The sequence below is a fragment of the Volvox carteri genome, assembly GCF_000143455.1.
Source record: "Volvox carteri f. nagariensis unplaced genomic scaffold VOLCAscaffold_8, whole genome shotgun sequence".
Taxonomy (NCBI): Eukaryota; Viridiplantae; Chlorophyta; class Chlorophyceae; order Chlamydomonadales; family Volvocaceae; genus Volvox; species Volvox carteri.
In genome coordinates, this window is record NW_003307551.1 from 1825955 (window position 1) to 1841257 (window position 15303).

The 15303-nt window shown below is 54.6% G+C and overlaps 4 protein-coding genes across 4 annotated transcripts; 2 read left to right on the plus strand and 2 right to left on the minus strand.

The window, feature by feature from the left end:
* Positions 1-622: 622 nt before the first annotated feature.
* On the minus strand, positions 623-5735 carry VOLCADRAFT_79991 (uncharacterized protein). The gene is made up of 13 exons (XM_002948046.1): positions 5610-5735; positions 5381-5471; positions 5077-5270; positions 4938-5004; positions 4702-4821; positions 4495-4563; positions 4134-4225; positions 3571-3650; positions 3137-3252; positions 2768-2874; positions 2365-2488; positions 1968-2140; positions 623-1707 (listed from the first exon to the last, which is right to left on the minus strand). The coding sequence occupies exons 1-13, from the start codon at positions 5621-5623 to the stop codon at positions 1521-1523; spliced, it is 1434 nt and encodes a 477-aa protein (XP_002948092.1). The 5' UTR covers positions 5624-5735; the 3' UTR covers positions 623-1520.
* A 1174-nt stretch (positions 5736-6909) lies between these two features.
* Positions 6910-10279, plus strand: VOLCADRAFT_120551 (uncharacterized protein; the record flags this gene model as incomplete). Its single annotated transcript, XM_002947896.1, has 12 exons — positions 6910-7113; positions 7201-7234; positions 7297-7379; positions 7455-7517; positions 7676-7724; positions 7845-7909; positions 8101-8175; positions 8413-8520; positions 8668-8871; positions 8946-9069; positions 9189-9466; positions 9685-10279. 12 exons carry the CDS (start codon positions 6910-6912, stop codon positions 9952-9954), a joined length of 1557 nt encoding a protein of 518 aa, XP_002947942.1. The 3' UTR covers positions 9955-10279.
* Positions 10280-10327: 48 nt separating this feature from the next.
* Positions 10328-13633, minus strand: VOLCADRAFT_103721 (uncharacterized protein; the record flags this gene model as incomplete). The annotated part of the gene is made up of 6 exons (XM_002948047.1): positions 10328-10740; positions 10903-11308; positions 11758-11964; positions 12106-12222; positions 12652-12834; positions 13415-13633. The coding sequence occupies 6 exons, from the start codon at positions 13631-13633 to the stop codon at positions 10478-10480; spliced, it is 1395 nt and encodes a 464-aa protein (XP_002948093.1). The 3' UTR covers positions 10328-10477.
* Positions 13634-13949: 316 nt separating this feature from the next.
* Positions 13950-14540, plus strand: VOLCADRAFT_116657 (uncharacterized protein; the record flags this gene model as incomplete). Its single annotated transcript, XM_002947897.1, has 3 exons — positions 13950-14018; positions 14117-14290; positions 14460-14540. The coding sequence occupies 3 exons, from the start codon at positions 13950-13952 to the stop codon at positions 14538-14540; spliced, it is 324 nt and encodes a 107-aa protein (XP_002947943.1).
* Positions 14541-15303: the final 763 nt, after the last annotated feature.

Genomic DNA, 15303 nt, shown 5'->3' on the forward strand with positions numbered 1-15303 from the left:
CGTCAATGTCTCCGCCACCATGCCCTTCACCCAGGGGCCCAGCTCCGGCACCTCTACAGGCGCTGGCAGCGGCGGATTCCCAGCCGGCACCCCGGGAGACTCCCCTGAGATGGATGCGGACACACTGATCAATCGGCTGGTGGACAACCCAGACGACAGCTTTCCACGCACCAAGGAGGCCACTGGGGGCTCCCTGCAAGTGCAATACGTGCAGCGGCAGGTCGTCGTGTTGGATGAGGGAGCTGGCGGCGTCAACCCGCATGTGGTGATATGGCCAACGCTGGCGGGTACCGGGCTGCTGGTGGTGCTGCTGGGCTTACTGTTGCGACGCTGTTGCCGGTGGCGGAGGGCGCGCCTGGGGCTGAGCTTGCCGCCCATCTCGGACGCGCTGGGCAGGTGAGTGGCAGGCTGTGGCTGGGACAGTATTACGGTACGGACTAACGGCTGACGGAACAATCGGGGCGATCATGCTGGGAGGTAGATGTCCGTCGGGAATGTATGGGTGTTGGGCGGCAAGTGACGGTAATGGAACCCAGTCCGAGTGTTTCCAACATGGTCGGTCCTACAGGATAAGTACCGGCTCGCCTGTTTCCCTCCATGGATGCCTCACCCTTCTGTGCTACAGATTGTGCACCTGGAAACAACCTACCAGCCCACAGCCGGTGGCGTACTTTGGGTATGGCAGATTCCTGACGACGGAGCTTCAGGAATTGCCCTCGGGCCTGACGGCAACAACGCGTCATCGTCCTGGGCGAAGTAGTAGCAAATCTAATTTGCCGGTCCTGGCCTTGACCCTTGGATCTGGATCATCTGATACGCTTAATAATACCAACACCGCAACGGATCTGGACGTAATAGCTATGTACACTCGGGAGGCTTTGGCAGCAGCCCGAATATAATGGCAGCGTTGAGCTATGTACACGAGGCTTTGAATTCGTGCCTTGACTTTTGACAGCAGAGTGTTGCGACTCGAGAGCAAGTACGATCTTTACCTGACAATAACGTTGCTGTTTTCGCTGCTTGAAAATGCAACGTGTCTACAAGTAAACGAATGAGAACAGCTTGGATTACGGTTTATTTATGATCGGGGGGCAGTGTAGATAACATTATTAGAGTTTTCGTAACGATGCATGTTATGGAATATTGTATTATAATTTTGAATGACGAGTCAGTTTTATTATCTTTTTACATATTTGTCCTCGTGCAAACGCACCATTTCATTCATGGACGTTGCACTAATGGTATAGTATTTAAGTGTATAGTTCCTAATTCCTCTGCTTCATCGCCGTAACCACAACAGCCTGAGTGCTTAAGATGCACGGCAACGGAACAATGCCGTTGTGAAGGTAATCTCCTGGTTTGGAGACATCCGACTATCGATCTACACCCGACAGAACCAGCTTCGTTCTTGGCGTAAATTTCATGAGTCTCTTCGTATCTCTTCATGCGGACAGTCCCGAAAATAATCTTCTTGGACACGAGGTGCCAAGCCTGCCGTGTCAAAATCGCATCCTTTCCCTTCACCAGGCGATGTGGCGCCATTGCTCGCCAGCGTACACGGCATCCGGACCCAGTTCCTCCTCGATGCGCAGCAGCTGGTTGTACTTAGCATTGCGCTCAGAGCGGCATGGCGCGCCGGTCTTAATCTGGCCGGTTGCCAGACCGACAGCCAGGTCTGCAATAAACGCGTCCTCCGTCTCACCGGACCTGCAGCGCACGTGGACAAATGCGAAGCTATGATACAGTCTCATTCCTTCGTGCGAGTAAACACCAGCCTATGAGATTATGCACCTCACCCCGAGCCAGCAACAAGCCACACATTAAGGCAGGACGAGAGTTGCTCGGACCCATTTAGCTGTAATTGTGCATGACAGGCGCCTGGACGCCGGACATATCAACACGCGAGCTTTGCAGATATGCAAGGTCATATGGACCATGTTGTCTTCCCCAGCCCGGAGCACACGTACCGATGGCTCGTCATGACACCCCAGCCAGCCTCCTTGGAGATGCGAACAGCCTCGATGGACTCGGTGACCGTACCGATTTGGTTGACCTTGAGCAGCAGAGCATTGACCGCCTTAGCTTCAATGGCCTTCTTAACACGGACCGGGTTGGTTACCAGAATGTCATCACCCACAACCTGCAATACAATGCGAACACGCCATTGTGGCGAACCAGCAGGTCGCAAGAGGGAGAGACCATGATGGGCAGGGCAGCAGCTAGCTATGCCCACGTGGAAGGGCCTGTTGGGAACACAGGATAGGGAACAAAGCAAATCAAGTTCGCAGACGCAGACTTGGCTTGTAGGCTGCCTGGCACCTCTACCTTGAGCGCCAAAAGATTGACAACCGACCAGGCACACACCTGGCAGATGCTCTCTGCAGTGAGCTTGCCGCACGGCTCCCAGTCGTCCTGCTCGAAGGGGTCCTCAATAGTTACGATCGGATATTTGTGGCAGAACTCCTTGTACAGCTCCAACATCTGCTCCCTACGGGGAACCCAGTCAGGAGTGCCATACGGCTCAGGACAAAAAGAATGACGCAAAGCTAGCCGCCAGCGCCAGATGGGACACAGACAGGGCAAACGTGCATCACCCTACTCCACCTGGAGGGTACATGAATGCGCAAACCTCCCAACTCAGAAGAACTTAACTAAGCCTTTGAGGACTTCGTCACCCCATGAAATCTAGCAGCAAATATTCGGTAGACAGGATACCCAATGGACTCGCTGTCCTAGCCACGTGCACGGCGTGGTCAACTATACTTACTTCGTCTTCTTTTGGGAACCGTCGTTCGGCTGGTTCTTGAAATCCAGATCGTACATGCCGTCCTCGGTGTAAAACTCGGACGACGCAACGTCCATTCCGATCTTGACCTGTGCAACCACACCCCATGCATGCTTGATCAAAAGCTCTGTCAAAAGGAAACTGCCACACCTGCCAAACGATACCGCATATCGCCGCGAAAGGACCTGAGCTGCTGATACAATCTGAGCGGATTGAAGTACTTAATCATCCTAAAAGACGGTTGAAAAAGGACGCAACCCTGACACACCCTTACATTCACCTACGTACATTACATAGAGCACCCATCACCGCAAGCCCCGCGACCCGTGCCCATAGTCTATCAAGGCTAACCTTGCCGGTGTACCCGGCCTTCTCGATGGCCTCGTTGACGAGGTTGAGACCCTCCTCATTGGAGCCGATGTTGGGCGCAAAGCCACCCTCATCACCCACGTTACACGCGTCCTGGCCTGAGTGTCAGGATATATTGGATAAGAGAGTTAGGGTATGTGACGTAGGTAAGAGCTCACAGGCTTTAAACACGACGCGCCGAGTACTAGACCCAATTCCCAGTGTTGAACGCTACATAAAATCTTTCGCCACAACAGCCATGCCTTGGAAAACCAACATGTAGAGCTTCGCACTGCGGCCTTATGGTCCAGGACATTTTCCAGCATGCTCCACCCCTCCATGAACCCGTACATGGCACACCTCTAGCTCCCACCGACAGCGCCAATTCAATACGCGCCTTGGATTTCATAGTGCATACAGCTTCTAAATCCGCTTACCGTACTTAGACTTGATCAGGCCCTTCAGAGCGTGATAGACTTCGCAGCCCATGCGCATGGCCTCCGCGAAGCTTGAGGCACTGCAAAAGAAAGAACCACAAAACATAATTAAGGGTCCCATGAGCAGTGTCCAACATGTGACGTCGTGATTGTGAGTGGGTAAGCGGCTAGATGGCCATGTTGACACTGGACACCTACTCACTTCTCTCAAATGGCTGCTCAATGTGCACGAAACTACAAGACTATCAGCGATGCATGCACTGCAGATGGCGGCCCGTCTGTCTAGCTTCCATACACCCGGAGCACTGGCTTCGGTGTTGGAACACATGTCGTTAATTCCAGGTACACAGCGAAATGAAACTAAACCAATATTCATCGGACGCGCCATAGTGTGCTATTGAAAACCCGCAGACCACATCGTTGTTCAATTACCGAAGGACGACTACTTTGCTCCATTACACAGAAGGCTGTGCCGTAGCAAATCAGATACTATTTACCACGTGGTAGACCTAATTAACGCGGTGACCCGACAACGAAGCAACAGTAGAGAATATTCCCCTCACCCGACTGGCAGAATCATAAACTCCTGCATGGCCAGCGCGTTTCCGGCGTGGCTGCCACCGTTGATGATGTTGAAGGAGGGGACAGGGAGGATCTGCAAGACCACGGACGCGGCGAGTGAATTCGCATGACCACAGGCATTAAGAGACGAATTGGGAAACGGATTGGGAGAATTAATTGAACTTTACGACCAAGAAAGATTTGAAGCCAGTCATGATCTGCAGGCGACTAGTAGGATCCACACAGGTAACACTGATGGCCAAGTGAAGCGTATCCACTCATTACAAGGTTACAGCACTCACTACCCCCAACCTGAGCCGACAATGAGTACCGCACAACGGGACGCGTTGCACAATTGCTCACCAGCTTGCCGTTTCCGGCCAGGTCAGCGATGTGCTTGTACAGCGGCACACCCTTCTCAGCGGCGCCAGCCTGAAAGGGAAGTATTCACAGGGTCAAGGGGATCTCAGACCGTAGGATGGAACAAGGGCTGCAATGACAGTTAATTATTACCATAGATTAATCGGCTCGATCCCTGACCTTGCGATCTTCCTACCAGACACTCCTTACCTTGCAGACAGCAATCGAGACGGCCAGAATAGCATTAGCACCCAACTTGCCCTTGTTGTCCGTGCCATCCAGCTCCTTCATCTTGTTATCAATCTCAGTTTGATTGGTTGGATCCATACCCTGCCCGACAAGAATTACAGCGGTGTAACGCACGACGTGGTAAGGCGGTGGGCACGCGGGACGCGGAAATACCTAATGGCAGCAGCTACCGAAGGCAAAGAGGACGACAACCTCACCTTGAGCGCCGGTGCGATAATCGCGTTGATGTTCTCAACAGCCTTTGACACACCCTTGCCGAGGTACCTGGAATTAAGCGCATGCGAGGTCAGCGGGCGATTTGGGTTTCGGGTAAATATCCATGCCGATTGCACCTACTTGGACTTGTCCCCGTCCCGGAGCTCCACAGCCTCGTGAACACCAGTCGAGGCACCACTAGGGACAGCAGCACGGAACATGCCCTTGCGAGTAAACACATCCGCCTCCACGGTAGGGTTGCCGCGGGAGTCGATGATTTGACGGCCTACAACCTTAACTATCTCCGGCGGCGAAAGCTGCTGAAGGGCCTTGGCCTGCGTAAAATTATCATATATGGCAGAAACAGGGTCAATAACGCATTAGAGACGTGTCGGAACCACGTCCTGGCCAGGACGCCTGTGTCAAATTAGTGATCAAAACGCACCATAAAAGACAAGGGCTCCTCGGGCTTCTCCTTAACACAGAGATTCAGAACCTCCTCCACCTTCTTCTCTAGGCCATGCTTCTCAATGTACCTGTGCGGCAACACAGCGCGCGGAGGTGACCCAATGCCGGATGCTTCCGAGGGAACCGCGAGCATGCAAGGGCGAGCGCTACCATCCCCACAGTGAGGATAATTGAGGATTATCCGTCCTGGCGAGGGCACCACTTACTCCTGAACGGACATTGTGACGCGCGAGGAGTTGGCGACGGCTGCGCGACGACTCTTGGCAAAAGGGACAGAGGAAGCAGCAACCCGTTTACACTGAATGAAAGAACAGCAAGGTATGGCGCGCGAGCATATCATTTACCACGGCCGACACATCGTGGGCATTATTGTCCTTTTGGGGAGTGTCGTGCAGGGCCCTGCTTTTTCGTGCAGTCACACAATTCAACTATGCCAACCACTTAAGATAGCCTATAATTTCAGGGATAAGGACTACTTCACGTGTTTCGCATGCGCGTCTTGCCGACAGTCGGCGAAGGAAAGAAACGCTCACGCGTCCCATCCGTAGGCGTTGGAAGCTTGCGCGTTGGTGTCACGGTTTCAACAGCTATTGTAATAAGCTTTGTAAACACCTGCCACTTCAGCGCCGCTCTGTAGGCCTTTTGGAACGCAAGACCAAAGGAGGTGTTGCATAGGATGTCTGCACCGTTGTGTACACTGAACCTTTGCCGAGCAAGGCGTTGGGAATATGTCCATGTCTTCTAGCCTTTTATGCATCGGCATATTAGGCTGCTGAATTTCGTAGCTTTGAATTGCTGGACCTCAGGTAGGCTTCTCTTGCACGGGCGGGTCCCGACACTACGAGGCAACGAGACTCGTATATTCGGAACTGCTAGCATGAACGCTGTGCACAGGCGATCACTTCGATCCATACTAACGAACAGCCCCGAACACTTGGTTCTAAGGACTGATGCACGCCATTTCACATTGCTTCCGTATAAGGTAACATATCCCTCCTTACAACATTTTCGGCCCGACTATTCGCTATAAAGCTGGTTAGGTGAGGTAGACGTCTCGAACATTCCCCTCATCCCTCCCTAGGTGAACACTCTTAGAATCTGATATGTATTGATGATACTCCATGAGAAACCTATCATAATTGCGTTCTTTGCGAGCCATCAATAGCGGCTTTTGCGCATTCTTGTGTACTACGTGCATTCTGGTCCTAGTTGTTGTGCACTTCCGCCGGTGGTGCCTACAAGTGCATGCCTGCGGGATGATGTATGATCCAACTTGAGCTGCCTGGAGATGGTTTGAATTAATTAACATCTGCCGTGCTGATGTGCGCCGTTCGCTCATTCTCCGCATCGCAAACTTTGACTATTTACATGTGAGCGAAAAACGTGGTATAGATATACGTAAGTTAGGACTACGAGAAATCAGATAGGCTGCTATTGGGAAAGGAACATTCAGCCGTCCAGAAAATACCAGTGCTTACTTCAATCCTAACCAACTAGGGTCCAGAAATGGCGGATGATAAGCCCGCTGAGGTAGAGGTAGCAAAGGCCACTGAAGAGGTGTCAAAGCACGAGGACCGAACCGCGTCGGCTAGGAAGAAGAGTCTGGGGGGGCTAGACACCTCCTCAGTGCTTTCGGGGCCGCGTCAGCGCAAGAAAGCGGAGCACTTCCAAGTGGAGGTCAAGGAGAAGCCGGAATTCGTGATTAAAGCGGTGAGCTGTCTACCAAACGCGTATTGAGAGTCGGATGCGTCGGTCAACGCAAGTCGCCCGCCCTTGCAATTATCTTGCGTCTAATAGGGCAAAGGAACAAAGCTTGGCGACATTCCCAATGGTAAGCTGACTAGTAAGCCTTCTGCGGTTTTGGAGTGCACTGAGTGCTCATACGCCCAACAGTCCATTACCTTCTGGGGAAGCTAAAGACCGATGACGAACTTGTGACAAGCTTGCACAACCTGCTTTTTAAGCGCCCGGGGACGGTGAGTTTGAGGCGGGGTCGGGGCCCGTGCACAAAGAGTGCTACTTTTTAGCTTTGCCGTCACTGTCCTTTGCAGTCGCACCGCCGCAAGAAGAACTTGTACGAGTTCTCCGGCTTGAGTTTTGATGACGACGAAAAGGTGCGGTGCCGGGACGCTGAGGTGTTTCCAGCAGCTGTCATACTTGTCCCCGTGTGCAGCAGCGGCTGTGAAAAGGCTGTGTGCCGCTGCGCTAAGTTTTCGCGGCGAAACCCCCTTCGCGCTCCTTATGCGTTTTGACTGACCTCTTGGACCATCAGGAGAAGGAACTCGAGAAGCTTCAGGAGCGGCTGGGCAAGTGGACGATCCGTAAGTGGTTTGCAAAGAGCTACTAAGCCCCAATTTGAACAAACCAGTGGCAGTTACAAGTTCTCCGGTACACTGATGGATGGTAACATGAGGGTTTTGATGTATCGTTGCTACCCGTAGCGCTGCTGAACGGCGCTCTGGACGTCTTCGAACTGCCCCGTGGGAATGGCGACGAGGGAAAGAAGGTAGGAGCGATACAGTGTCCCAGCCCGTGCAGCACATGCACACAGGCCGCATCCTTGTGTACGTCTGGCCATGCCTCGGCAAAGCCAGAGCATGTACACCCATAGCCTTGCAACGTGCTTTGGGCTCGGGATGGTGCAAGTTTCCACTTCGTGGTTAATGACGCCGAGTGTTTCGGATGTTGGTGTATCAGGAAGCCAAGGTGGAGAGGCTGCTAAAGTTCTTGGAGGAGCCGAAGAAGCTGTCCGAGAAGGATTTGGCGGCGGAGGTATGTTTGTGAAATGCGTGCTTCAGGTTGTCCTTAACGAACAACAGATCTTGGCCGAGGGTTGGGGCATAGTCACGATGAAGCTCGCGTTTTACTGGGTCGATTTTGCATTGGTGTATCCTCTGAGCGTGATGAAGCGAGGGGCAGTTGCAATTTCTTGCATTTATCAGCCTGTGCATCGTGTGTCCTTTGTTGAACCTTCACACCAGTCCCCCTATTGTGCAATACGTGTTTAAGGCCCTCAAGAAGAAGGACGCTGTCAAAGCTAAAAAGGAGAAAGAGCAAAAGAGCAAGACGCCGAAGTCGGCAGCCAAGGGTGCCAAGAAGTCAGAGGGCGCTCAAGAGGTACGACATTTATAGAGCCTGCATCTATGGAAGAGGCCTGTCCTGTATTTTTGTTTGGTGAAACTGGCCAGTCACTGCTTTGAGTGTCGACCTCTATGAAAGCCGTGGTAAACGGCTGGTGTTGCTTGTCTGGCCTGCCGCATGCAGTCTGGGAAGAAGAAGCGCACCAAAAAGGCAGAGTCTGACGAGGAGCCGGGGGAGGCGGCTTCGGAGGAAGAGGAGGCCGAGGAGGAAGAGGAGGAGGCACCCGAGCCAGAGGAGCAACCCAAGAAGCGTGCTAAGAAAGCTGATGTCGGACTGGCGAAGAAGGCGACGGAAAAGACCCCATCGCGGAGGGCGTCCGGCAGGAAGGTGAGAAAGCTGACGCGTCTGTGAGGATCTGACCGTGTGGTGTTCTGGCTTACACGTCCCGTGGCACGCTACAGCGCAAGGCGGGTGAAGAAGAGGCAGCGGAGCCAGTTCTGGCTGAGGAAGCAGACGAGGCCGACAGCAGCATTGAGCTTCCAAGTGATGAGGAGATTAAGGAGGCTGCCATGGAGCTGCTCAAAGGTTAGTGCACGAATTCATGTCTTTTGCGCCTTGAGGAAAGTTGCGGCGTCCTGTGTGGTGTAATTCCTGGTTATTTATCAGGGTCATCGTAAGCCGTGGCGCTATTCCATGCTGTGCAGTGTCCGATGTCGACCAAATCACCGTAAAGATCCTGCGAAAGCAGCTTGCGGAAAAGTTTGGAGTGGACTTGTCAAAGAAGAAGGCGCTCATAAAGCGCTTCGCGTTCGAGTACGCCAAGGCGACGAAGGCTGCGGCACCAGAGGAGGCAGGGGACGAGGGTACCGGTGAAGGTGTTGAGGAGGCAGTCGCGGGGGACACCGCGCCACCCTTGAAGAAGCAGAAGAGCGATGTGCCGGAGGAGGGGTCGGGTGATGCGGACGCCATCGATGCAGAGCAGGTGGGAGCTTTCTTGCCTTCTTATCAGGGATGTCTGCGCTGTACACACCTAGCGATTATCCGTGTGCTAAAGTGTTTTTTGGTAGAATGTTAAAACACAGTTTCTCAAGCATATCAGTTGGACTTTCATTTGCACTAGTGCCACTGCAGAAGCGGTGAGCCACTTGCTAACTTCTCTTCACCTCTAACCCTTGTTTTGATACGGTGTTGTCCTACAAGGCATCGGGTGCGGTTGACGCCGAACCAGCGGCTGAGCCGGAGGATGCCGAGCCAGCGGCTGAGCCGGAGGATGCCGAGCCAGAGGCCAAGGAGGCCGTAGCTGATGATGCAGCTCATCCCGAGAGTGCTCAGCCAGAGGACGCCGAAGCGCCAACCGCTGACGCCACGGAACCGGACAAACCGAAGGAGGCAGATGTTGCTGACAGCCAGGCGGCCGAAGCAGCAAACGGGAAAGCGGCCGGGGCTGGCGATGCGGAGGATCAAACTTAATGGATTTATGAAAGGGCGCGTAGGGTTTCCAACTTGCGTTTGGGACCTGCTTTGCAAAGTTGGATGACATGTTGAGTTTGACCGGGGTGTTGGAACGGTTGCGAACGGGATTTAATGTATTCAAATGAACGCCTGCATTGCGAACGCTTTTCGTGGCAATAGACAAGCATCATGGGGTCTCCTTGGGACGTATAGGAAAACGTGGCAGCGGCTGCTATGCTTGGACAGAGTACGGGCACGGCCAGGACTTGCATGTCCTTCATGGCTTGCTTGAACGCAGCTCTTCTACCAACCTGAGCATGGCTTTGTAACGAAATGATGGGATATTTAGTACTTTAAATGTAAGAACATATGTACGCCGATTTCACTCCAGGCAGGAGATAGTTACACGTGTTTATCCACACGTTATCAGATGCGCAATTCATTGAACCCGCGGGCACCTGAGTTCTACACTCCTCCCAACAGCTCAGTTGTATGTTGGCCCCCGCCAGTTCACCCGTCCACATTTAGATGCCCAGGCAGGTTACAGGGGTCGCGCTATGGCCCGCATGGATACCCCAGCTGCGTACGGCTTGTTGGACTTAAAAGAAGATGACTGGAGGGAGCTAGCTCCACGTTGGCCATCCGTCAGCCGAACGCCCTGAGCCTGGTTCATCGCTCGCACTGCCTGCTCCGTTAGCGCTGAGCTGCCGCTGCCGGTTGCGGCTGCTGTAGTTCCCGATCCAACAGCAGCCGATGGCGGCCCACCATTCGGCTCAGAGCCAATGTCCTGTCTGCTCCCTGGAGCTGAAGCCGGGCGTGACCGTCTCACCGGCTCCCCATTAAGGCTTTCGTTACTCCAGCTCCCGGGCTCCCTCCCGTTGCCGCTTCCATTACTGGTGGTCCCCCTGCTGCCGTTGTCCCAACCAGCGCTTCTTTCGCTATGACCGCTGCTGCCGCCATCCTTACCGTTGCTGCTCTCAGCGCCCGTCCCCTCAGGGGCCCATGCCTCCCGCGGTGGGGTGGGCGCGAATCGAACCCCCAGGCTGGCCGTAGGGCCTTCGATTCGAGTCCGACTCGCAGCACCACCGCGCGGAGACGCGCTGCTCGGCCCCAGGTACCCGGTGCCAGGCGTTGTATTGGTAACACTTCCTGATCGTGACCCGGCGCTGCTAGGTGCCCCGGGTTGCTTATTGCCCGCCTGCTCGGCCTCTGGCTGCTGCTTTGGGGCCGCCATTTCCGCCAAGGTGGGCAGCGCGTGTGCAAGGGTCCTGCCCGGCCGCGTGGTGATGGTGTTCAGCATGTCGCCATGGAGGGCCGATGCCAGGAAATGGCGTTCCCGGGCAAAACTGCGTTGCTGCTGCGAAGATGTGGCCTGCAAAAGGGGCAAGTCCAGCCATTTCCAAATTAGTTAGTCTTCGTCAGCCAAGGCAACCACCGGGCAGTATGTCCGAGAATACAGCAGCGGCAGGTAGCGCCATGATGTGACGACTTTGGAAGGTGGTGGTATTCGGATTTGTCGTACTGCAAGACTACAGAGGAAAATGCGCCACTTGTGGTCCTAAAATGCCGGGTCCAAATAACTCCATCCCCGAGCTTTCCAAAACCTTACAGAACAAACATCGGGCATAATGTGTGTAAAAGTAATGTTTTGACATCGGCCTGCGCTTAGCCGCGTGCCTAAACAAACCCAGCAACTTCTTCGAGCGCAACCCCGGTGCTCTATGCAAACAGCATCATAACTGGACCCAGACCCGTACATAACACCCAACCCACGCACACACGGCCACACGCACTCAATCCATAGCGCCCGCCGGTACGTACCTTAATCTTCCGCTGCAGCTTCTGCAAATCGACGTTCCGTGCCGCCTCCACGTCTCGTAGCCGCACGTCCAATCGTCCCTGTAGCACCTCCAACTCCCGATGCTGCTTCGCCAGCAGCCGCTCCTGCGCGCTGTGACATTTGAGCAGCCAAGACATGTGCGCACTGCAGGCCTCGGAGTTAGCCAGCTCGTCCGCGTGGGCCTTCACCTGACGTCGTGGGTCGAAATGGCGGCCAGGCAACGCACGTTCACAGTACTTCCATTAAGGGTTGCATCTGGTTGCAGGGTTAGATGTGAAGAGCACGGAGGTGAGCGCGAGGGGGCCGAAGCATGTGATCCTTGCTCTCACCTTGGCCGCTTCATGGAAGTTGTTATTCGACGCCAGCACGGACTCGCTGCGGCGTAAGTTGAGCAACTCCTTGTTTCGCCGCTCAGGGCGAATGCCCGCGTCCCGTGCCTTGGCCACCTGCGAGCACCCGTAACAGCACCAGCCCGCCAGCACCCCCATACATCAAAAATAGTTATGCTCTTGTCTTGTCTGCCGTCATCGTCGCGAACCCGACATGCAGTGCAAGCGGAAAGCAATCCGGCACGCAGCTTCCTTTAGCCGTAGGGGCACCATAGGCACTTGCCGAAAGCAACCTGAGGCATCGCAGCCCCTTCTGGGACAGCTTCCTGCCGAATCTGGGAGCCGCATGCATACGTGCTGCTGAGCAGACATGCAACCCCACCTCCTCTGCCGTCCCAGTTCCCTAGCCCTCCCCTGCACCGCTCTCCTGGTAGAGGAAACCCAGCCATTGTTTTGCACATCAGAGCCCGAGGTGCAAACCCCCCATTCCTTCAGTCAGTCAACTCCAACAAGCTATTTGCACTGCACACCCGACCCATATGGTACCTGTTCAAGCCTCATCTTGTTTAACGCCTCTTCGTGTTTCTCTTGCAGCTCCCGCACTGCCGCAAAGGCTTCTCTCCGTAGCTGGTCCAGGTGCACGTTCCACATGTTGTCCACAGCGGTGAGGGCATCCAGCGCGGCGGAGTCCGTCTGCACCTGCACGTGAGACTGACCCCGCCGCAAAGCCTTCGCCGCGGGGAGGACAGTTGCACGCACACAAGGGCAAGTGTCTGCAAGAGCCGCGGTTCTATGGGTTGGGAGGAACAGATATGACCCGTCTGTGTCGTGCGAGGCGCGGGAATGTGTGTAGGGTCCAGGGGTTGCAGGTGGCGGAGCGGGAGGGGGGGGGAGTGCAAGGACAGGGAATGGACTTGGGAGCGCGGGGAAAGGGGAGGGACTGCCGTACCGCGAAGGTTTGTGTTCAGGGGATTACGCAGCTGACGACGCATTCGGTGACTGACGAATGATGAATACAACAAAAATTTATAACACCCTCGCGCGTATCAGACGGATGTTCGATAGGACGGGCATGGACGACTGGTTTAGAGCTATTGTGGAAAGAAGCACGAAAAGCATCCAGGTGGCCAGGAAAATGCGTTCGGGAAGCACGGCCTGGCACTTATAAGCACAAAAGGCATGGCGAATGAGATGTATATCATGTTTCAGGGTTTGAGGGCCAACATTTTTTGTCGAAGCTCGGGTCATTTGGCGTGGGGGCCCAGCGTGGACAGCAAAACCCTAAGCTTCCCCACCCTTCCCGTTTCACCTTAACGGCGCCAACTGACTCCTGCTGCTTCCGGGACAAAAGTATGTCCTGGGCCGCGCCAGCCATGTCGTAGTGCGCCAACGTCTTCGCTTTGGCGCGGATGGCTTCCAGCTCGTTCGTCGACCGCCATGGCGCTGCGACAGCAGCGATGAGCTCGGGGGGCAACTTTGATACTGCCTTTGGTTGAGAGTCTGATATAGGTGCGTACCAGTAGTTCATTTTCACAATGGTTCAGGCCTTTAGACACGTTGGGCCATCCATTGCCGCGGTTACAATCCAGACAAGAAGGACAAAACGCGTAATTACACTAAGCGAGAGTACATAAGTTACAGCTCATAGATTTTGAAATTTCCAAAAATATGGGCTGGTGTATCCTGTGCGTTTTAAAAGTTCACTTGCACTGCCGTACTTTAACCGCCGCCCGCCCAACGACAATCATGCAATCCACTAGCGATACGTCATGCTAATCTATTAGGCTATTAATGAAAGACCTGTGAAAGAGGACTTTCCCAATAGGAAATTTAGTTGGTAGAAGATGTCTGCAAGTGGAGCTAGGCCCAAGTCGGTCCAGGATGTTAGGAACCTCTTGTATAGGAGGTTTAGGGTAGGTTTTACTATTACTCGATTGCACTGCCATGGCTGTGAGCATTCCTTGAAGGTTCCTAGCCGATTCGGCCACACACGGTGTTCCCTGTGCTGTAGGTGACTCTAGTGTCTGGTCGCGTTCTGGAGGGGGACTTTACCTGCTTAGACAGGCAAGGAAACATCATACTAAGTAACACGTTTGAGCAAGTGACCACAGCACCCGGCAGGGAGGGAAGGCACATGGGCCTTGTGCTAGTCCCCACCAACCAGCAGCAAAAGGTCGAGCTTCAGGTGCGGCTACACTCCTAGCTTCCGGGGTCTTATGTCCCTTGAGATGGGAATTGGGATAGCCGACTTTTCTGCTGTGGGACCTAGACCTGCGGAAATAGACCTCCAGGTCTCCCAGTAAACCTGCATGCGTTTCCCGGGGCATCTATGGGGACCGCATCCCGCCCCGCAGGCAACTTTGGAGGAGGAGATGTCGATGTTGCAACTGGTGGAGAGCTACGCAGCAGCGCCACGACAAGAGGCTGTGGCTTAGGTATGCGGCTGTAGCATCTGGACAGGCATCCTACACGATGCGACGTCGACTGCGGCCATGGTCCGGCCGCCAGGGCCCATGGCTGCACCCTCGGATACCGTGCCGTCCCACGTTCATGTCATCTTGCATTCATATGGTATAGATGAGAGGACAAGTACTATATACATTACCTCCATCGTCGGGGGAAACATCGGGGGGAGCGTCTGCGCAGCTAGGCCATAAGCAGCCCGGGAGGACGACGATGTGCGCACTCTTGAGGCTCCAGCTGCCGGCCAACCCAGAACTGGCACCGCTTGCCCGGAATCTTGTGGGACGGCTCCAGGGGCTGCTTCAGGCGTGCCAGGGTGCCTGGGAAATAGCAGGGATGCTAGCTAATAGGGTCGGTGGGCGGCCGGGAGCACGAGGACATGCGGCGGTTGTGTACCTGGGTGACCATGCGGTGGTGACGTGTCCATGCGGTTCCGAAGCGAGACAGTGGATATAGGGGGGTTCGCAATGGAAGTTGGAACGGAGTCTGTTGCACGCTGGATAGGCGGATGGAAAGGGGTCCTCTACCGCATGTGGTGGGGAGGTTGGCACTGACAGGCGCTAGTTCGTGGGCTACAGCTTGGGGAGATTGGGGGGAGGGCTTGGGTGAGACAGCCCAGGGACCACTGTAAGCAGGTTCTGGCCATGCGCTCTAATACGCTGTTGGAGCTGTAACCACTGCCGTACCATCACGTCCGTATGGGCTCGGCCATAACAGATGGCCATACGACTTCGC